The sequence below is a fragment of the Phacochoerus africanus genome, chromosome 10 (genome assembly GCF_016906955.1).
Source record: "Phacochoerus africanus isolate WHEZ1 chromosome 10, ROS_Pafr_v1, whole genome shotgun sequence".
In the NCBI taxonomy this organism is placed as follows: domain Eukaryota; kingdom Metazoa; phylum Chordata; class Mammalia; order Artiodactyla; family Suidae; genus Phacochoerus; species Phacochoerus africanus.
The window spans coordinates 33344631-33367149 of NC_062553.1; the positions used below are offsets into that span (position 1 = coordinate 33344631).

General features: G+C 42.3%; 1 protein-coding gene across 7 annotated transcripts in view; it reads right to left on the reverse strand.

The window, feature by feature from the left end:
- Positions 1-22519, reverse strand: part of ATP8A1 (ATPase phospholipid transporting 8A1) — a 252441-nt gene that overhangs the window by 24799 nt on the left and 205123 nt on the right. For all 7 annotated transcript variants that reach the window (XR_007137501.1, XM_047798800.1, XM_047798799.1 and 4 more), the window contains 3 exons: positions 17356-17417; positions 14547-14603; positions 13541-13648 (listed from right to left, as the gene is read on the reverse strand). Coding sequence is in view for 6 of the 7 variants with exons in the window: in XM_047798800.1 (XP_047654756.1) it covers positions 13541-13648; positions 14547-14603; positions 17356-17417 (227 nt within the window). In the remaining variant the exon portion in view is untranslated. The remainder of the gene's footprint in view (positions 1-13540; positions 13649-14546; positions 14604-17355; positions 17418-22519) is intronic.

Sequence of the window (22519 nt, forward strand, 5' to 3'; positions counted from 1 at the left end):
CTCCCTACTGCTCCACAATGCTTTGTTTCTGCTGTATCAGCGGAATGGTTCTTTGGAAAAGGTAGGTTCTCTGTTGCTATATTTCACTTTCAGTCCCACCTCTTCCAACCTCAGTGACCCATAGGGTATTTCCTGCTGGAGCCCCCTTTCTCAGGGGGCGGGAGGAGCTGATTCACCCACCCTGAGATACAATGTTAGTCTTTAGTATCTTGAAAGCTGAAATCCACAAGGATAACATTTACATATTTATGACAAGATACCAATGTTATGTAAGTAGAATGTTTTTAACTGTATCAAAATTGTGTCTTCTGGCAACACTTCCCCTGATGTATGGAAACTTGACATCAGTTCATCCAAATAACTCTGCTTTCAAATAATTGAATACTGTGTTATTTGACTTTAAACTTGCAAAGGTTTCTTTAAAGCGTCTCTGTGTCCAAGCTCTGGGAAACACCATGGTGTGACAGCTAAGTTATGGGAGCCTCTCTTAGAGTCTTAACTCTTTCTGTGAATTTGTTATGGTACCCGGGCATGGGCTTGAACTCAGAGGTACCTAAGCATCATTCAACACTCGGTAGTGAATTCATCACTTTGCGATTTAGCCAGAGACAAATTTCAAGCTGACAGGAACTTGGCTTGAGGAGGTGAGCTTCACCTGAAAGTCTTCAATGGCTGCACATCTTGGGTAGTGAGGCTCCAAACTTCCCTCTGATAAAACCCAAAGACAGAGGAATGCACATGCCCAGTTCCCTATTCTGGTGCTTATCATTGAGAAAGGTTTTCAATGTCTTATTTTAGCTCAAAAGAATTCTTACAAATTTTCAATTACATTATGTGATATTTATGCATGCCAAAACATAAAAAATGTTTTTCATCACTACTAGTTTATTACTAGCATTTATGTATCACGTCCTCTGACCCAAATTTGTATTCTATGGCCTCAGGTACTTTCTGGAACACTGTGTATTTCATAGTGAAAAGCAATCTTCCATGGCTTAAAGTAATGATGTTAAAGACATTTAGGTGACTTTCTGAGACCTTGTCTTTGCTAAGTTTTTCAATTTGAGCCCCAACCATCCCCTCTCTTAGCAAACCCAAACTCCTTCTACCCAAGGGCTGCTCTCAACGTGGAAAGCCCTTCTTTCCTTTGCCTTCCTGAACAGTGTGGGGAAGAGCAGTACCAAGAAACCTTTGTAAACTCTCCAAACTATAGCCTGGGGGTTGAGTGCCGCCTTCTCTGCTGGCCCCTGTGCATTCTGATCATAATAACTAGCATCTTACATTTTAATGATATGTTGACCTGTTGGTTTACTCACAACTCAAGCTCCTCAAAAGGACTCTCTCTCTTTTTTTAAACTTTTGATCCACTAACATCCAGTATAGGTCCTGAAGCACAGACACTCTATAAATCTCAGTTGAATTCAGCTGAATTGGGCTCTTATACAGGATGAATTATGACTTTCTCCATAAAAATAGACAAGGCAGAACACCCAGAAAACAACTAAGGAGGAGGGTGTTTCGGATAAACCCCAATATGTTTGCAATTATTACCAGAAGCTCTTGATTACTCAGAGACAAAGAAAACCCTTGGCTTGGATTATCCCAAACAAACAAAAATCTCAGAAATTATGCAAATTGTTCCAAACAAAAGAAAATCTTAGAAAATATGCAAATTTGATAGATGCCAGTTCACAGTGTTTATGTGCTTTCTTTTTTCCCCTTGGACATTTCTAGGTGGTGGTGAGGAACGAGTGACTGTCCTGGGAGATTCCAAACCAATTCAATCTAGCTGTACGATGCAAGAAACAACTTTTGCATCTGCACCCTCCACCCTGTGGCAAATGGAGTAATGAGAAAATAAATGATTTCAAAAGATGTTCAAAGGAAATGGAGAAGAGCTAGTTGGGACCTGGATCAAGCAGAAGTTAACTTTTTTTTTTTTAAGGGCCGTACCCATGGCATATGGAGGTTCCCAGGCTAGGGGTTGAATTGGAGCTGCAGCTGCCAGCCTCAGCCACAGCCACAGCCACGCCAGATCTGAGCCACGTCTGCGATCTACACCACAGCTCACGGCAACACCATTTCCTTAACCCACTGAGCGAGGACAGGGATCGAACCCACGACCTCATGGTTCCTAGTCAGATTCATTTCCGCTGCACCGCAATGGGAACTCCAGAAGTTAACTTTTTTTAAGTAACATTTGACTGTGTATCAATATATGCTGAGAACTGAATATGCAAAATTTTAAGTCTTTTTAAAAAGGAATCAAGAGTACTAGAAACTGATGGTTCTGAAACTTTATTTTCTAGGCATATAATTCCCACAACAGTAAAAGTAATTAAGAACAGAATTTGTTTTGCTTTGTTTTATTTTAATGGTTTTTTTTTTTTTTTGGTCTTTTTGCCTTTTCTAGGGCCGCTTCCTGAGGCATGTGGAGGTTCCCAGACTAGGGGTCGAATTGGAGCTGCAGCCACCGGTCTACGCCAGAGCCACAGCAACGCAGGATCCAAGCCACGTCTGCTATCTACACCACAGCTCATGGCAATGCCGGAACCTTAACCCACTGAATAAGGCCAGGGATCAAACCCGCAACCTCATGGTTGCTAGTTGGATTCGGTAACCACTGTGCCATGACGGGAACTTCTATTTTAACGTTCTTTACTGTGCTATTTAAAAAACTTTAAAGTACCAGAAAGATGAGGACAAAATTATAAACAAAATATTCTTTTTATTATGAAAAATATAATTTTAAAGTGTTCTGATGATACTGGAGAAGTTGCACCTGACCTCAATGCTCAATATGTTTGTTATATTATTCTTACAGGTTTTTGTAATTTAGTGGTGGTTCCGTGTTTTATCTTCTTAACCATCTTATAAAGCATCAATTGTTTGATTACTGTTTGATACTAGTAATTCAATCTGTGAAACATAATGACCTGTAGTTCAGATTGTAGTAATTTTTTTCTTTAAAAATGTTTACACCTTTATTGAGATATAGTTGACATTATAATATTATGTAAGTTTAAGGTGTGCAATGTGTTGATTTGATACATTTATAGATTACAAATTACCACTGTAACATTAAGTAACACTTCCATTATGTCACCTAATTACCATCTGCTTTAGGAAACTATATTTTAAAAACTCAAAATCTCAAAAAGACTTTACCTATGAAAAGACATAGAAAAGCTCACAGATAGCTTGTGTAAAAGAACTATTGACTTCCACGGCAGAGACTTCTAGTTGCCCCCCAATAAATTTCCTTTCCCTTTTTTACATGCAACCACTTGAACCTTGGCTGGACATTCTGTCCTCTAGTTCTGACTATATTCCTCTGGGTCTATTATTGCAGGTATGGCCATATGAATAGCTTTTGGCTAAAGAGAGCTAAGTGGAAATGTGGTGGGCAATGTCTAGGGAAGAAATTCAAAGGGAAAAGGTTAATTCTTTCTTTTCTGGATGGCTGGAATGTTGGTAAAATGGCTAGAGCTTAAGCAGCCCTTTTGGGCTATGAGGAAGTATACTAAGGTTGGCAGTGCAGCAAGGTGGAAGAAATTTGGTCCTTGATTGTGCAGCTACCACACTGGTCCTGAACTACCTGCTTCCACTGGACTTTTTTCATTTGAGAGAGAAATGGTTAGTCACAGTTACTTGTTTAGTCCACAGTCAGTTTTCGTTTTTTTTTTTTTAACATCCAAAAATGCCATAAAATAACTAGCTTTGCATGATACATGCTAGGGAGCCTAAGTGATAACTTGGATCCAAGTAGCTTTTGACCTCATTGAAGATCTCTTTTTCTTACTGTATCATGGAATGCAAGAATTGGGTCCAATTATGAGCTTTATTGAAGCAGACTGCACGGTGACATTCACAGTTTCTTTTATGAGCATTTCTGATTATTCCCTGGCATGTAACTCAAAAATGAGCTGTATTGGTCTTATGAGCTAGAGTACTGAGCTTGGAGGATTGATCTTCCTTCTGCCCATCTCTAACTATAGCACTCTTTCCCACTCTCTCTGCTCCAAAGACACTGACATTTTAGTCTCTGAACCCATCAGGCTCATTCCTGCCTTAAAACTTGGGCACAGGCTGTTCCTTGAGCCCGGAAATGCTCTTCTTCTCATGAAAGCATCTCTGCAACATTTGAGTTTCAGCCTAAGTGTCCTTTCTTCAAAAAGACCTTCCTGGAGCAGCCATTGAAGTCCTATCTCTTATCATATCACCCTGTTTTCCTACCATCACTTTGTGACATTTGCTTCAGTCATTTGCTATTTAGTCATTTGTTAACTGATTTAGGGACTGGGTCTTCCTCCCTGGAACCCTTCCACCCTGGTTCCCTCAACCTAAACGTTAATGGGGATCTTGACTAATTAACCTATTACCTAGGGTTAGACACAGTGCCTAGAACTGACGAAGCACTCAACACATACTTATGGAATGAATGAACGGGAGAATGAATTGACCCTAGAAAAAAGCCAAATCTCTGCTGTACTAAGAGCAGCTTTGTTCAGCTTTCCATGCCTGGCTCACCAACAGGGCACTTGGGGTGCACCACATCCTCCCTCCTATTTATGACACCGACACCTCAACATTAAAAAACAAGATCCTCAAGGCCAACGACCAATTCTCCTCCTCTCTGTACCCTCTCCTGCCTAACACAGAGCCTGAAACACACAGACCTTAGACACTCAATATATATTTGCTCTGTGGTATAGGAAAAGGTGCTGTGCCTACAAAAAGCCGTGGGGCTCTCATAATGACTCTCAAGAGAGCTCTGACTCACACCATCCTGATGTGCCACGACATTTGTCCTATCCATGTCTCTCTTTGCACCTCAGCATCACTACAGTGCTTCTCTTTACAAAACGGGCTTGGAAGGGGCTAGGCAGCCAGTCTCATTCACCGTCAGGGTCATGAGGACGGGGACCAATGGCATGTTTCACTGGATGGGATCCCAACCATTGACTCATTGAAGAACATCTGACGGAATTTAGGGTAGTTGTTCCCCCAGGCTACTTGGCTAAACACAGTAATCTTGGATGAACCTCCTTCATATCATAACACTGCCCCACCCTATCTGCAAGGGCTGGCCTTGTGACCAATAAATTATTACATGCTATCTAGGTAATTAAAAGCTGAGCGATGAATAAGGCTGTATTTAAAACCAGGAAATTCCTCATATGTAAAGTAATTCATTATGGTGGCAAAATGGGCAAGAGCACAATTTAGGAAAATCATATCACGAATGCAGTTTATTAATACCTTTCCTACCGGGGTGACACTAAAGGGTTCAACAAAGATTTTTATTGTTTTTTCAGAGAGACTTTACAAACCTCAATCAAGAGATCTGAAATTCTGTAAAACACATGCTCGTTCCTTAACTTCAATTTCCTTCAGTAGTTTTATAGATCCCTCAGGCCAGGGAGAGCAGAACCAGATGGCGCTTGGGAAGACTTTACAGCGTGTGTCTACAGGGCTGCCATACATTCCCCGAAAAGCTTTGCCGATACTACGCTTCTGGCATTAATCGTGACACAAAATGATCCTTGATGTAGCTTGCTTTTAAATTTGTAATCTGCTGCACTAATCATAGTGGTTAAAATATCTTCTCCTGGAAACTCAAAAAAAAAAAAAAAATACCCAGGAACATCATCTATTCAAGTTGGAAAAGCAGGCCAGCATATGTTTATATAACATAGCACTTCTCCCCAGGGCCTACCTTGCCCCATAAATTGTTGTACTGGTGTGAAAAAATACAAGTCAGGTCTGAAAAAAAAAAAAAGTCCTCCTCTTAAATCACAACCATATTTGTGAGAGGAGAGGAAGACAGCGACATATTTAAAGTCACAGCCAAGCCTGTCATGCTACTTTCGCTTAATTTTCCTTTCCTGAATAATGTCTTGTTGTTGCATTTCCACCTTTGTAGAATCCACTCTCCTTTTACTCTGATGTGGTCATTCCTTTTTTTTTTTTTTTTGTCCTTTTAGGGCCAAACCCACAGCTTATGGAGGTTCCCAGGCTAGGAGTTGAATTGGAGCTACAGCTGTCAGCCTACACCACAGCCACAGCCACAGCAACTTGGGATCTGAGCCTCATCTTTGACCTACACCACAGCTCATGGCAACGCTGGATCCTTGATCCGCTGGGAGAGGCCATGGATCAAACCTGCATCCTCATGGATACTAGTCAGATTTGTTTCTGCAGAGCCATGATGGGAGCTCTGTCATTCCTTTTTAATAGTGAGCTCTTTCAATCATTTGTGGTACTGGGATAGTTGTGTGTTTTTTTTTTCCTTTTTTTACAATTTTATTTCTTTGTCTTTTTTGGCTGCCCATGGCATAGGGAGTTCCCGCGCCAGGGATCAGATCTGAGCCACAGTTACTACCTAAGCCACAGCTGCAGCTGTGGATCCTTAAATCACTGTGCTGGGCTGGGGACTGAACCTGCATCCCAGTGCTCCAGAGATTCTGGGAACTCCTGGGATACTTGCTAATCATTATCATTTGAATCATTCTTAAGGGCAGAGAGGCAGGATTACTGTAATGGAAACAAGACTATAGGAAGGTAGTTTCCCAAAAGGCAATACCCTACCCACCAACTTAGAATAGCCCCCTCCGGCTGCGGCTGGAGTAATTGAAGTCTGCCCTGAAGGCTCTGATATTGGGGCAGGGGGTGGGGTGGGGGGTGGATTCCTAGTAACTTTAGGCAGGCAGAATGTGCTGAAGGCAGGGGAAAGGAAGGACGAAATGCTGTGAAAAGCACTCCGGATCAGTAGTACAGGCAGCTGAGCACAGCTGAAGATGGAAACATTATATGCACATAAGGGACGGCTTAGTTTACCAACCAGATGGAAGTACTCTGATTGGGGCACTGACACTAAAAGGAATTTATACCTTTAATAAAGTTGATAAGGCTGGGAGAAAAATGCAGAGGAAGGAAACAGTAAGAGAAGAAATGTAAAGGAAGAGGGAACAGTGCGTACGGTGGCTCAGGGGAAAGATGGGCTGGGTTTCAGCTGCAGCTCAGATACTTACAAGCTGTGTGACCTGGAGAAAATTACTTAACCACTCTGTGTCAGTGAAATGTGTAATAGGAACGACTTCCCAGTGTTGTGGTAAAATGCTCACAATGTTAAGTGAGTGAAGACATGAAAAGTGCTTATGACAGTGACTGATTCTCAGTCAATGAGGCCCTATTGTCACCAGAGTGGCAATTCTACATTCTCTGATGATGTGGGATGATTGGGTTTTCAATTTCACATATATATATTTAATGAGCTGGGTATTATATATATGCTGATCCTGCTGTTAAGAAGACATGAGAGGCTAGGATACAAAAGGAAATAGCATTTCTATAAATACGTGGAAGGAATTAGGCAAGTGTTGAAAAGGGAGAATTAAACAACTAGGAACTTTTAAAAAGAGATGGGAACACTTTTATATCTGGCCAGCATAGGGCAGAGACATCAACAAACTCAAGGGAAGGCAGGGAAAGTGGCTGCAATGAGAAGAGTTCCCATCTGGGAGTAAGGAACAGGAATGGGTCTTAATGAGAAGTTATTTGGTTCCTCAGGATGTTAGAGCAACCAATGGGATAAGAGAAGAAAACCTGGGATGAATTCTCTGGGTCCCTTGCTAGTGCTCTGCTTACCACAAAGGTCTGCGATACGGATGTAAATGAAACAAGGAATGCCTGGGATTCAACCCGGTGCCTGGAGAAGACAGAGGGTGCACAGCAAACATTAGTTCCCTTCTCTCACCCTCTTTGTGAACAAGGATTTTCTTTCAACACATTGAGAGACTGACTCTGTCTTCAGATAGGGGCTGCAAAGATGAATCAAGGATGCAAACTGAAAATGACTATACCATCTTGATCTGTATATGAGTATGCGTCCAAGCTGATTATAGACGCATGAGACCCATACTTATAAGATGCCTAACTCATGTGTAATTTGTATCTCGAGTTCCAATTGATATTCACTAGGGAAGGAGTTCCTGCTGTGGCTCAGCGTGTTAGGAATCTGACTAGTATCCATGAGGATGTGGGTTTGATCCCTGGCCTTGCTCAGTGGGTTAAGAATCGGGCATTGCCTTGAGCTGTGGTGTAGGTCCCAGATGCAGCTCAGATCCGGTGTGGCTGTGGCTGTGGTGTAGGCCAGCAACTGCAGCTCTGATTCGACCCCTAGCCTGGGAACTTCCATGCACTGCAGGTGTGGCCCTAAAATGTAAAAAAAAAACAAAAAAAAAACCTCACTAGGGCAGACAATCTGTGCCCTTCAACATTTAAGATGTTCCTCTGGCGAGAGCACAGTGAAAAGAAGTCCATGGACAATGTGAATCTCAGGAGCTGGAAGCAGCTTTGCAGGTGCAGACGAGTGAGGCTCTGCTAAGTACCCTAGTGGCTGGCACTAGGGTTGGTTAAACGAGCTGGGGGAACTTGCTACACTGTGGAGATCTCCAGACGTCAGCAAGTTCTTTCTCTTTTTTTTTTTGTCTTTTTGCCATTTCTTGGGCTGCTCTCATGGCGTATTGGAGGTTCCCAGGCTAAGGGTCGAATCGGAACTGTAGCCGCAGGCCTACACCACAGCCATAGCAACTCGGGATCTGAGCCGCGTCTGCGACCTATAGCACAGCTCATGGCAACGCCGGATCCTTAACCCACTGAGCAAGGCCAGGGATCGAACCCACAACCTCATGGTTCCTAGTCGGATTCATTAACCACTAAGCCACGAAGGGAACTCCCAGCAAGTCCTTACTTTAGCTGAAATAGCTTTTCTGTCAGCTCTACTCTACCATTTTTCAGGTGTTTGCTCAAAACAAACAAGCAAGGACAAAATATTTCCTCAATGATCCCTCAGCTAACACTGATGGGGTACTAGGGGCCTGACACTGTATGTCAGAGCAAATCAGTACAGAAATGAAGGGGCGGTGGAGTACGAGTAACTCGGCGGGGTGGCTTGGGTGCGGAGGATGGATGAAGGAAGACTAGGACCACCAAAATGCCCCCAGAGGAAAGAAGCATGGAGAGGGCAGTGCTGTCTGGAAAAGAGAACACAGGGCTCACCCATCTAATCCTTGAAATACAAGCAAGGGGTCCCTTCAGATTTCTAATTTCCAGATTATACACAACAGAGTCCTCTGAATAACTACGATCAGAGGAGCAGCACCAGGGAGTGCTTAAGGCAGCTGACCCTGGACCAGGTAGCTAGGTCCAATCGTACCTCTGTCACTTAGCATCGGTGAGGTACCAGATGGGGTACTTAACTTCTCTGTGCCTCTGCTTCCTCATCTGTAAAATGGGTATGGTAACATGTCTGCTGGGAGGACCTGGTGAGTTGAGGACATGCAGCTCCTGAGGGTTATGGCCCACCCGGTGGCATCCTCCTTGACCTCTTTTCCTCTCACTCCTCAGTGTCAGCAAATCCTATCAGCTCTACCTTCAAACTAGATTCAGACTCAGACCATTATTACCGCTGGCGCCCCCCGCCCCGGCCCAAGCCACCATTGCCTCTGGCCTGGGTTATTGCAATAATCTCTGAAGTACTTCCTAACTCAGAAATCATAGTCCTGCTACAAAAATGTAAGTCAGATCATCACACTCCTCTCTCGGGCCCTCCAAAGGCTCGCTATCTGACCACGAGTGAAAGCTACAAGGCTCTACGAGAAACTATGGAAATCATGGTTCTCAGCTTCCTTTGCCTGCTGTGTTCTTCTCTGTAACACGTGTATCTGTCCATATCCTTCACAATTACTTCGTGTGTCTCCTTCCAGCAGAAAAGCTGAGAAGGGCAGGGAGTTTTGTTTATGTTATTCGCTAATGAATCCACAGTGCCTAGAACCATGCTCGACCCACAGAAGCACCTCAACAAAGACTTGTTGATTCAGTGGAATGAATGCATATAAGATACTTGAAGTGTTCAATACACCTCAGGTAGTTCTGGTGTTATTCTTCCAGATCTTGGTTGTCTTTTTGAAGAACTTCTCTATTGTGTCAACGCCTTTTAAAACCACATAGTGCCTCATCCTTCAGAATGTCACCTCAATCTGGAAGGGGGAATGGGACTGCTATGTCCAGTCTGCCTGCTCCATCTTCATTAATGCTGTATCATGCCAGAGGCCCTTCATATGCCTCTGGACCACCCAAACATACATCTTTAATTATCTAGTTTTGGAGGGAACTGTTGCCAAATCAATACAAGAAAGAACTGAAGTCTAGTCTTCGAGTGACACACCTAGAACCCTATTGGTGGTGGCAACAGAAAGTTACCTTCCTACCATACCAGGAATCCTTCAAAGAGTGTTATATTCTGGAGGATGCCTTGGGATGTGTTTCATTACATGGATTATGTAAAGCATGCAAGCCAGGAAATGCTAATATTTGTACTTATCCTGATATTTACAACACTGTATTACTATGAAAGTTAACAGATGAACAAATAAGTTTTATACAAGATGACTGGCCAATTATACACACACACAGAGATATAACTATTGGCACACAAATAAAATTTTCACATTTATATATTTGGCCATATTCTTTTTTCCTTTTTTGTCTTTTTAGGGCTGCACCCATGGCATAAGGAATTTCCCAGGCTAAGGGGTACAATCAGAGCAGCAGCTGCCGGCCTACACCACAGTCACAGCAATGTAGGATCCAAGCTGTCTTCAAACTATACCACAGCTTGCAGCAACACCAGATCCTTAACCCACTGAGTGAGGCCAGGGATTGAACCCGCATCCTCATGCATACTAGTTGGGTTTGTTACCTCTGAGCTACAGCGGGAACTCCTATTTGGCTAATATTCTTTTTTTTTTTTTTTGTCTTTTTGCCATTTTTTGGGGCCGTTCCCGCAGCATATGGAGGTTCCCAGGCTAGGGGTCCAATTGGAGCTGTAGCCACCGGCCTACGCCAGAGGCACAACAACGCAGGGATCCAAGCCACATCTGCAACCTACACCACAGCTCAGCTCACGGCAACGCCGGATCCTTAACCCAGTGAACAAGGCGAGGGATCGAACCCACAACCTCATGGTTCCTAGTCGGATTTGTTAACCACTGAGCCACGACGGGAACTCCTATTTGGCTACATTCTTGATTGAAATACGTATAACTGAATCATTTTGTTGCACAGCAGAAATTACCCCAACATTGTAGATCAACTATATCTCAATAAAACTCAAAAAAATGAAAAAAAAAACATACAGATTTTAAGATTAAAAACTGTATATCTAAGGGTAGTTACTTCTTTCTGAAATTAACTGGATTGTACTAGAACTAGTGACTATGTGCAATAAAAGTGTTCAAAGATTGAGTATTGCCACAACATTTTTGGGAACCTGTAACCCCAGTGCTCAGGAAACGTAGATTCTCTCCCGGAGAATTTGCGTGGCGGTCTTGTCACCCTCCCTTACACACACGTGCATACCAAGATGCTCTGCAAGCCCTAAGCACCACATACATTTCAAGTTTTACTCTTCTCTTTAAATATATTTAACGGCTTTACGTTTTGGACAAGCTAGTCAAGCCTACAGCTGAATGTATCCATTCCCCCCTTTTTTTCAATGCCGCACCAGCTACTTAAACATTATATTCAAAGTATCAGTAGCAATAAAACAACAAGAACAAGAAATGCTGTTAGCACTTCCCACTGTCTGTGAAGTGAGCAGACACGTGATGGGGTAGTGACATTCACTTCACTTTGCATTAAACATTGTATCACCGCAAATCTCGAGAGATGATATTAAGTTTTGTGTTTGGGTCATACCAGGAATTCTACAGGCAAGGGTAGGATTATACTTGGTTGGCTAAAAGCCAATCAAACTTCACACTTGTCCTAAAAAGTAGGTGGTCTAAAGCTCTGTTCTTGTCTTCAAAGCGATTGGCTACAGCTGCTCAAACTATCTCGATTTCAAAATCTTTCGTGTCATTCATTTTGAAGATAAACCATCCAGACATGAGGTAAAATGAGGCCCAATGAAAAAGATATTCAGTGAGACGTGACCTTGGAGAAAAGCAGGTCCAATCGGATAGCGGACAAAGAACAGGACTGGAATCTCCAAGTGGCATCGGCAGATATATACATACCCTCTTTGCTTTTATTTCTTCAGATAAAAAAAAGGACTCAAACAATGGCAAGGAGGAGAGGCAGTCACAACTTTCTCTCTGGTCTCCTCAAAATACATGATATAGGAGTTCCCGTCGTGGCACAGTGGTTAACAAATTCGACTAGGAACCATGAGGTTATGGGTTTGATCCCCGGCCTCACTCAGTGGGTTAAGGATCCGGTGTTGCCATGAGCTGTGGTGTAGGTTGCAGATGCAGCTCGGATCCTGCGTTGCTGTGGCTGTGGTGTAGGCTGGCAGCTAAAGCTCTGATTTGACCCCTAGCCTGGGAACCTCCATATGCTGTGGGTGCGGCCCAAGAAATGGCAAAAAGACAAATAAATAAATAAATAAATAAATAAATAAATAAAATACATGCTGTAAATTTTCTCAAGTTCACCGTATGTGTTTCAAAAGAAGCCTTCGCTTTGGGTGGAAGGAAGTACATGTTCCTTGATATGTCTGGTTTTGCTGTAATGGTATATAAGGCCTCTCTCTAATAAATTTAACCGCAAAAAAAATTTTTTTAACATGTCTGCATTCTGCTAATTTATAAAAAGCAGGATGCTGTCAGATAAAATTTCATGAAAATGATCTATAAACCAGACTGTCAAAAGTGAAAGGTACTCAGGCTGTACTTAGGGCAACAAATAATGGAAAGCCCTGGAAAGGTTTCCTGTGACTGCGGGAAAACAATGGACTGTAACGGAGCTCACATTACCTTGATTTGCAAGTTACTGTGAGGTCACAGGAAATCCTGAAATGTTTTCCACATTTTCTTTTATACATTTTATGTCAAATTTCCTGCAATTGAAATCATAAACCCTCCTACTGCTGGAATCTCTTCTGAGCGAAAGGGGATCTTGTGACAGTCCCCCCCACCGAACACCTAATAACTCAATTCCTACCAGTGTAACCAGAAAGGGAAAGACGGGATGGAAAGCGGACCATGATAAGGCTGAAATGTCAGCTATCTGAACTCCTTCAAAATGAAAAACACACGGATGCCAGTACGACAACTCTAAAAGTGCAGCTAATTTAGGGACAGTAGCCTTTTCTGTAGAATACGAGATAACAGAGGGGAAAGACAGTCATGCCAAGACATAAGCTCACCATTTCCCCACATCTCTTATTCAGAATGTATGGTCTGATTTTAAAATGGCATTTTCTAGATGGATATTCTTAACATGACTCAAGCTCCTGATCACCATAGTTTATTATCCCAGCTATGCCTCTGAAAGGGTAAGTCAGACTTAAGGAAAATGCTCACGTTTAAAACATTCTGTCCAGTTTTTATCACTCACAACCAGTGGAATTTAAAAACAGCTTTTTAAATTGACCAACACGATTTTCACATAAACCCAAGCCAAGCTATAAAGGCTCATTAACGAATATCAATTTTTAGGGTTTGCAGGCTCATGAGATATTAGGATACGTTACCTCTCCGGACATATCAGGGGCCATCGGAACAGCAGGCCACAGACACGAGTAGATTCCAAAAAACACCACCCAGAGTGCGATGCTGCCCCAGATTGCTATGTGGCTGAACTGTGAAGGAACAGAATTTGAGTCAAAGGACTTTCAGGTAGCTGGAGGAACCCAGACACTGATAAAGCTTTCACAAATTTCCTTACTAATTTTTTTTAAATCACATCCATAAAATACCATCTATGGGAATTATCTAAATAACGGTGTGCGGTAACTGGATCTTTCACTAAACGCCAATCTCTTCCACAAGAGTTATAATGCTGGGGGTACTGGCATTTTGAATCCTTCCTTTTCTACCTCCTTTGGTGGCCCTCACCTTTGGCTCTTTGCTTTTTTATCTGCTACCATCTTGAAGCCTCTTTGGTTTGGGCTCTGTACGCTCTCACTGAAGGATGCCTAGACACCAATGCTCATCTTTGTGCTGATGACTGTCAAACCCAGATTTCTTGCACCATCTTTCCCCTGAGCACCTACCTTTCTTCTTGTTTACTGCGTCTCTCTATCTGGATGTGACTACACATCAACACTAAAGTATCTAAATGGACTTTTTTCTTGTTTAGACTGGATATATGCCCATGTCTGAGGACCAAACTTTTGCAAATATTATTGGTCTTCAGAATCGTTTTCCAGTGAGTTTCTAGCCTTGTGACAACCTCTCCTAAGAAAGGACTCTTAGCCAATGTGTTTGAAGGTTCCCATCTTCCAGGGATATTTACAATGTACAACATACAGTAAAGGCTCTGAGAAGTCTTGCAAATAAACACATTTAAGTTTGTCTTACTTCCTGTTTCCAAACTAGAATCCTCAGTTCTCCTCCATCCATCCTGACCCTGTAATTAACAACCTGTGGAACTAGGGTAAAGGGACACATAAAGCAAGAATAAAACCCAACAACAATGCATGAGTAATGCGTGAGTAAATGTGATTATTTCTTGGTTGTGACAAGAGACATTCTTACCCAGGTCCAATACGATGTCTCCAATCCAGCTTTCAAACACACAGTTATCACCACAAACTAAAACAGAAGGGAAATGTCGTTTTACTTCACAAATATGATAGTTCATCAGATGGGACTGGTACATTATTCACTACTTGACTTGTACGTCCAACAAGCAAAGACACAGTGAGTTGGCAGGTGGCTGGACATTACGACCACGACCCGTCAGAACTGCCACTTACAGCATCACATTCCGACTCCCTTCCAGCCTCCTCCTCTCCCTCACTGCCTTGCAGTCCAGCCATAAGGCTTCTGAGCATGGATCTGCTACTTCTTGCACAATTCATGAAGAGTGACAGAGAACTGTCTGCAGTAATCTTGGGTTTCCAAGCTTGCTTTAGTTTTATATCATTTGTAATATGTAAAGCTTCCATTTTCTAAGTATTAAAGATGAACTGTAGAAGTAATCCGACCGGATATTTAGAAACCTAAACACTGATTCTGTAATTTAATTTCCTTGAAACCTTGCAGAGGAGAATGGAAGAGCCTGTTACATCTCTGTGATGTATGCCCTCATGGTCAGTGGTGCCTGTGCTACTAATTCTAAAGGAGGGGACTGCCCTGTGTTTTCCATGGGATGGCATAATGGTTAAATGAAGTCAGGCTATTTGTGCTCAAGACCCCATCATTTATTGGCAGTTCCACTAAGGAACGAGGCAAGTTATTGGCCTCTCTTTGCCTCAGTTCCATCTATAAACTGGCACTGATAAAGCTTGCCTACTTTATAGGGGTTTCAGTATAAAACACCAAGAACAGTGCTTAGCACTGCAGCATTATCTGTTATTATCTATGTATTATCAATAATGGCATTTTTTTTTTTGTCTTTTTGTCTTTTCTAGGGCTGCACCCATGGCACATGGAGGTTCCCAGGCTAGGGGTTTAATTGGAGCTGTAGCTGCTGGCCTATATGCCACAGCCACAGCAATGCAGCAATGCAGAGCTGCGTCTGTGACCTACACCACAGCTCACGGCAATGCTGGACCGGATCCTTCACCCACTGAGCAAGGCCAGGGATCGAACCTGCAACCTCATGGTTCCTAGTCAGGTTCGTTAACCACTGCGCCATGATGGGAACTTCAATAATGGCATTTTAAATACCATTAGTAGTCAGGGACTTTGGGGCACTTTCAGTAGTTTTCTGGGATGGGAGTGTGATGCTTGCCCAGCACTGGTGATTGGTGAGCTTGAGTCCTACTTCTGGGCAATGTAAAGATTTGTATACAGTATTAGATGCTTCCCAGTGGGCTTCAAAAGTCGGGATAAAGGGAAGCATTTGGGATTTCTCAGCAGGATATCGAATAGTAATTTTGGATTAATAACTATAGATATCAAATTCTTATTCAAATGTACCTATTATTTACCCTGAGTTATATAAAAATTCTTTTTTTTTTGAATCACAATGCACTTTTATTTTCTGATTTTTCACAGATATACCTAGCCAACTCCCACCTACTCATGGAATGCTCTCTATCAGGAAGGCTGTTAATGTTGGATGTCTCCGAATTCCCTGTGGATTTCTAGGAGGCCTGAATACACTGACTCAACTAAAAACTCTAAATAAAGACAGCGTGTCACTTAAAATTAAAGAAATACTCCCTTTTAAGACTTGGACACTTTAAAGGGCCCCTCAGAGACATCTATGACATCTTCTCTGATTTACTTCTAAACTTTGTCTATCAAACATTTATTTATGCTTTGCATGCACGTTGTCTTCGAACAAGCCAGTAGCCCCCCCAAAACGGGTTGATATCAATGGGAAGGAGGGCCTGGATTTGCCAAAGCCTTAGTCCCTTACTTACTTAATGATCTTCCTCTTAACTTCCTATTGTTCAGTTATTTAAGCATCATATTGTAGTTTCTCCACCAACTGAGTCAGCTGTGTCGATGGCCACTGAGTATTTAGGACAGCAGCACACTGGCCCCTTTTCGGGGGTCCAAGAAAGGGACACGCACAGAGAGAAAAGGACACAGGCCAGAGAAATCAGAGTGGAAGGGTGGAATAAACTTTTACTGAAGACTGACTGTGTGACCTTGGGCATTGGCATCCAAGTGGAGCTTTTGAAGTTAGAGGGAAAAATGGTTTTGAAACCTTTTTTTGGCTCTTGAATGGCAGAGATGGGCTCACTAGCCTCTGTGCATCCTCCACAAGCATTTGACATAGTGACTAGTACAGTGGGGTCCACGCCTGGTGAGGGTTAAACATCCCCAAAGAGTGGAGCTGTCGCTCCCACTGTAGTTTTCATAAGACTCTAGAATAATGACTAGTTAAACCCCCAAGTGGTCAGGTGGTATCTTGCATGCATTTAGGAAAGCAAGAAAATAGGAACCAGGGCAGTAAAGGGAAAAAGAACAAGCAAGAGGCAGAGGGAAAGTGTGGCAATAACAGCAAAGAGGAGGATGGAAAATAAGAGCAACCGAAGGCCTATGAAGTCAGGGAAGCTAAAGGACATTTTTATAACCTAATATAAAATAATCTCGCGACAGTCAAAACATCTCGTTTCTTTCTTTCTTTTTTTTGGCTGTGCTCATAGCAGGTGGAAGTTCCCAGGCCAGGGATCAAACCCGTGCCAGAGCAGTGACCAGAGCCACAGCAGCGCAATGCCAGATCCTTAACCTGCTGAACCACCAGGGAGTTCTTTATTTCATTTTTAAAGGGAAGTACAAACAACCCTTCAATCTAGAAATGCCCACATTTAAATTTGAAAATAAAGAGAACACAAATGAAAGAATTTGATTCTATGTGCAAACGAAGAAAAGGCCCTGCACTCACAGTGTAAACAAAGTTGCCCAACAGCAAGTAATCGGAGGTTTTCCCGTTTCCAAATACAGTACCTGCGTGAAAAGAAGAGAGGCTTGTTAGAAATGAAAATAAATGAGGTCCTTTTAGAACATACGAAGGTTCCCAGGTTAGGGGTCGAATCGGAGCTGGAGCTGCTGGCCTACGTCACAGCCACAGCAACACCAGATGCCAGCCGTGTCTGCGACCTACACCACAGCTCATGGCAACACCAGATCCGTAACCCACTGAGCAAGGCCAGGGATCAAACCCACAACCTCATGGTTCCCAGTCAGATTCGTTTCTGCTGGGCCATGACGGGAACTTCTTGAAATCCTTTTAAAGATAAATCAATTTAGGAGTGTGGAGCAAAAGAAGGGGAACCAAGGGCCACACAATGGAGCCAGAAATGAGACTAGTTTATTTTAATTTTTTAATTTTTTTTATTGTCTTTTTGCCTTTTCTAGGGCCGCTTTCCGTGGCATATGGAGGTTCCCAGGCTAGGGGTCCAATCGGAGCTGTAGCCACTGGCCTCCACCAGAGCCACAGCAACACGGGATCGGAGCCCCCTCTGTGACCTACACCACAGCTCACGGCAATGCTGGATCCTTAACCCACTGAGCAAGGCCAGGGATCAAACCTGCAACCTCATGGTTCCTAGTCAGATTTGTTAACCACTGTGCCACGACGGGAACTCCAATGAGGCTAATTTAATAAAATGCTGTATGAAGTCTCATAAAGTTGTTTAATATGGGTTGCAAATGAAAATTAAGTTTCTAATAGCCAACGTGAAGAAGGAAACTGGACCTAACCAATTCTCAGGGTTCATGAGATTAAAAAAGAAACACCAAATTCTTCAGGTAGGGCTTAGTGCTAGGGTGGTAAGATAGAAGAAGGCATATCGAACCCTTAAGAAGTCACTCTGTTAACAATACAGAGGCGGGTCATAGGGAGCCTTCTCACTGTCTCTCAATAAAGTTGTTGGCACTGAACCAAAAGGGATTCAAAAAAGCACCTCACAGAGGGCTGGCGAAGCACCAATCTAATTCCAGGCATATGGCTCTTTGAGGATCTGGCTGAATTTAGGGGCATATCTAAAGGTATTTTGTTATGCCAACAATGATTAACAAACATGGCTTTTGTCGAAGAGAGTGGCACTAACAGACAAAAGTCCCTGTTCCTGATTAAAACATTCAAATGAAAAGGAACAATAACAATAATTTAATTGCCGGTACCACTGAAAAATTGAAAAGCCATGCTATGTGTCATACAGTATTTTACTTATGCACCTATTCGATAATATTGATTCAAAGCTTAATAGGTAAAGACAAAACCATGTTAGAACAAACTACGAGAGGAGGCAGGGGAAGTGATGCTGGGATGAAGAAAAAAAGATGAGCCAGGCTTTGAAGATACAAACAGGGCTGGGTTCTACTACAAGTTGTGTCATCTTGGGTTTTTTATAATCAGTAATGACCAAGGAGGGATTTTGAAGTTAAAATGAGTTAAATAGGAGTTCCTGTCGTGGTTCAGCGGTTAATGAATCAGACAAACATCCATGAGGATGCAGGTTCGATCCCTGGCCTTACTCAGTGGGTTAAGGGTCCTGCATCGCTGTGGCTCTGGTATAGGCAAGCAGCTACAGCTCTAATTCGACCCCTAGCCTGGGAACCTCCACATGCTGCCAGTGTGGCCCCAAAAAAGCAAAAAAAAAAAAAAAAAGAGTTCAATATCTAAAGCACCCAGCCATGCTCCACCATGTGACCAGGAAGGGCTGCTTAAGGGTCAGGCCACAATCCCTGGAGACCACCTTCCTCTATGGGATATTCCACGATGAAGGACTTTGGGGCCGATGTGCAACATGCCTCATAGGTTTGTTGTGGACCAACAGAAACGTGTGCAATCAATCTGCGAATGCCCACGGTACCAAAGTAACAAGCTTAAATTGACAAATAACTGATAGTATCTTGCGATTTCTTTTGGACTTCCATGCTTCTGCTCTGTGGCTCACTGGTTAGGTCCCTGAATCGATATAATTAAGTTATCAAAAAGAATCATAGTTGGGTCCAAATCAACCCTATCACTGGTCTGTCATAAGGAAGTGGCAGATTCACTGTAAAATCGAATTGAAAAACAAAGTTAAAAGCCTTTTTCTGGGCTTGTTGGATTTGGTATCTGGATGATATAGGTAAATTATTGGTGCTAACACTTTCCGGTCTCTGGAATCCCTTTACGCTCTTAAAAATTATAAAGATGGAGTTCCTGTCGTGGCGCAGTGGTTAACGAATCCGACTAGGAACCATGAGGTTGTGGGTTCGATCCCTGGCCTTGCTCAGTGGGTTAATGATCCGGCGTTGCCGTGAGCTGTGGTGTAGGTTGCAGATGCAGCTCGGATCCCGCGTTGCTGTGGCTCTGGCATAGGCCGGTGGCTACAGCTCCGATTCGACCCCTAGCCTGGGAACCTCCATATGCTGCAGGAGCGGCCCAAGAAATAGCAAAAAGACAAAAAAAAAAAATTATAAAGAATTCTCCAAAGCTTTTGCTTACGGGGTTTATATCTATTGATATTTACCCAAATTAGAAATTAAGACAGAAATTTTAAAGATATGTCTTTATGTATCTAAACCCAACAGCAATAAAGCCAATATGCAATATAAATAGATTTTATAAAATAGTTATTCTCCCAAACAAAAAAATTAGTGAGCAAACAACACTTTTACATTTTTACAAAATCTTTAATCTCTAGATTAATAGAGCTGGATTCTCATATTGTTTTGGTTGATGTATACGAGGGCAATCTAACTTCACAGAGAGACAGAGTAATAAAGGAGGGGGTATTTTGATAATCTTTTGTAATAATTGTGGCTATTCTTTGATACCATATCAGAATTCAACAAGGAGTCTCTTACAGAGGTAGAGATAATTCCCTAAAGGTTAGCTGCGGTGTGGAATCAGAAACTGTTTTGGTAATGAGCGCACTGTAGCATATACAGAAATAGAAATACACTGTTGGATACACAAAACTTATATAATGCTATAAACCAATGTTATAATAAAAAATACAGTAAATATTAAAAAAGGATGGGTTCACTTTGTATTTTGAAGGGATCTTTTACTTATCCTTGACTCTGCAACGTCATGAAAGTAGCTGGTTCATCTCACAACTCAGTCTCCAAGACGCTCTACCTTGATACAACTGCTGGATGTTGGTGTGCAGCTGAAGTGCTTTCTGCATGCTTCCCATATTGTCACACAGAATATTAATTATTTGGATGTGCATCAGGAGTCAGAATTTAATGAAAGTATTAGGTTTACAGCATCTTCAAGAGCTTTCTTAATTAAAACGGCTTTTTTTTTTTTTTTTTTCAGGTGGGTGCATGGCAGGGAAAAATATATAACTATTAGTGCAATCCTACCACTGTTTGTTTCAAGGTACCAGCAATTTTATTCACTATTGCTTTGCATCGTCAGTGAAAAAAACAAATAATGTCTTGATAATACAAACATTTTGAAACTATGAAATTTTGATCTCATTCATTCATGCCTCTCCCATCCCCAAAGGTCTTGGGTATTCCCAGGTGTCTGTAGACTATAACTTTGAGGAACGCTGAAGCAGTGAATGAATGAATATTTAGCTATACATTACAGAGCTATTTCTTTTCAAAAGTTAAAATACAAACACATACTCCTTATTTAAAAATAAAAACAATGCAAAAAACATCAGGGTGTTAAAACAATTTATGCGCTATGTCCTATGCCTTTTAAGAAGAGAAAGTTCTCTGGACTTGGCTAGATTTGGGTTTCCCAGGCAGCTCCCCTTGAGAACTGTTTCTGCTGAAGCTGCTTGGCGTTGGCAGTTTCCCAGACAAATGCAAAGGGAGACCCAGGATCTGCTCTCCAGGCACTGGAATTACTTGGGAATTCCTTTCAAACCCTGTCATTGCCAAAGTGTCTTGGATGGCTAAGCCTTTTGGATGCTGTTTGGTTTTAGCTACTTTTTTTTTTTTTTTTGGTCTTTTTAGGGCTGCACCCAGGGCACATGGAAGTTCCCAGGGCAGGAGTCGAATCAGAGCTACAGCTGCTGGCCTACACCACGGCCAGAGGAATGTGAGATCTGAGCTGTGTCTGTGACCTACACCACAGCTCTTGGCAACAACAGATCCTTAACCCACTGAGCAGGACCAGGAATAATACCCAGGTCCTCATGGATACTTGTCGGTTCGTTAACCGCTCAGCCATAACAGGAACTCCTGGTTTGAGCTACTTTTGACATTTTTTCTTTTTTCTAGTTTAGAATACTAAAATAGCAGTTTCCTAGATGGACACTCCTCGTCTTTCATTCCTACAGTAATACTGCATTATGGAAATAAACTACCTGGAGAACTTGTCTAAGGTCCTACAGTGTACTCTGGATTTCAACACCCCATTTCTTCCCAAAGGGAAAAAGGTCCATCAGCTGATGAATGGATGAACAAAATGTGGTCTACCTATACAACGAAATACTATTCACCCATAAAAAGGAACAAAGTACTGATTTGTGCTGCAATAAGGATGAACAAAGGTCACATATCATGATTCCATTTATATGAAATGTCCAGGATAGGTAAATCCACAGACACAAAAACCAGTGGTTTCTGAGGGCTGGGGGAGGGGGAGGGGAAATGAGGAGTCACTGCTAACGGGTATGGGGCAATAAAAATATTCTAGCTTTGTGAGCAGGGATGTTTGTACAATTCTGTTACTATACTAGAAACCAGTGGATTGTATAATTTAAAATGGTGAATTTTTCAAAAAAAGGGTGAATTTTATGGTACATAAATTTTACCTCCCAAAAAAAAAAAAAAAGTCCCATTGTGATTCTCTTGGCCTACTGGGTCACTGTTTCATATTTAATTAGGTTTTCTTACTACATTTATTTCCATGGCCTGAAAAGTGAGATTGTTGTACTGGTAGAGCAGTGACTAAAGGGATGAGATAAAACCTCTTACTAGGACATGAAGCTACCACCTTGTCTGGACCACTTAGTCCCTGACTCTTTGCCACACGTACCCATGAACTCATCTGCAATGGGCTGGGTGTGCCCGCAGTGAGCCAGGCACTGTTCTAGGCCCTATGAAAACACAGTGAACTAAGCAAACAGTTCCCTGAACTTATGGAG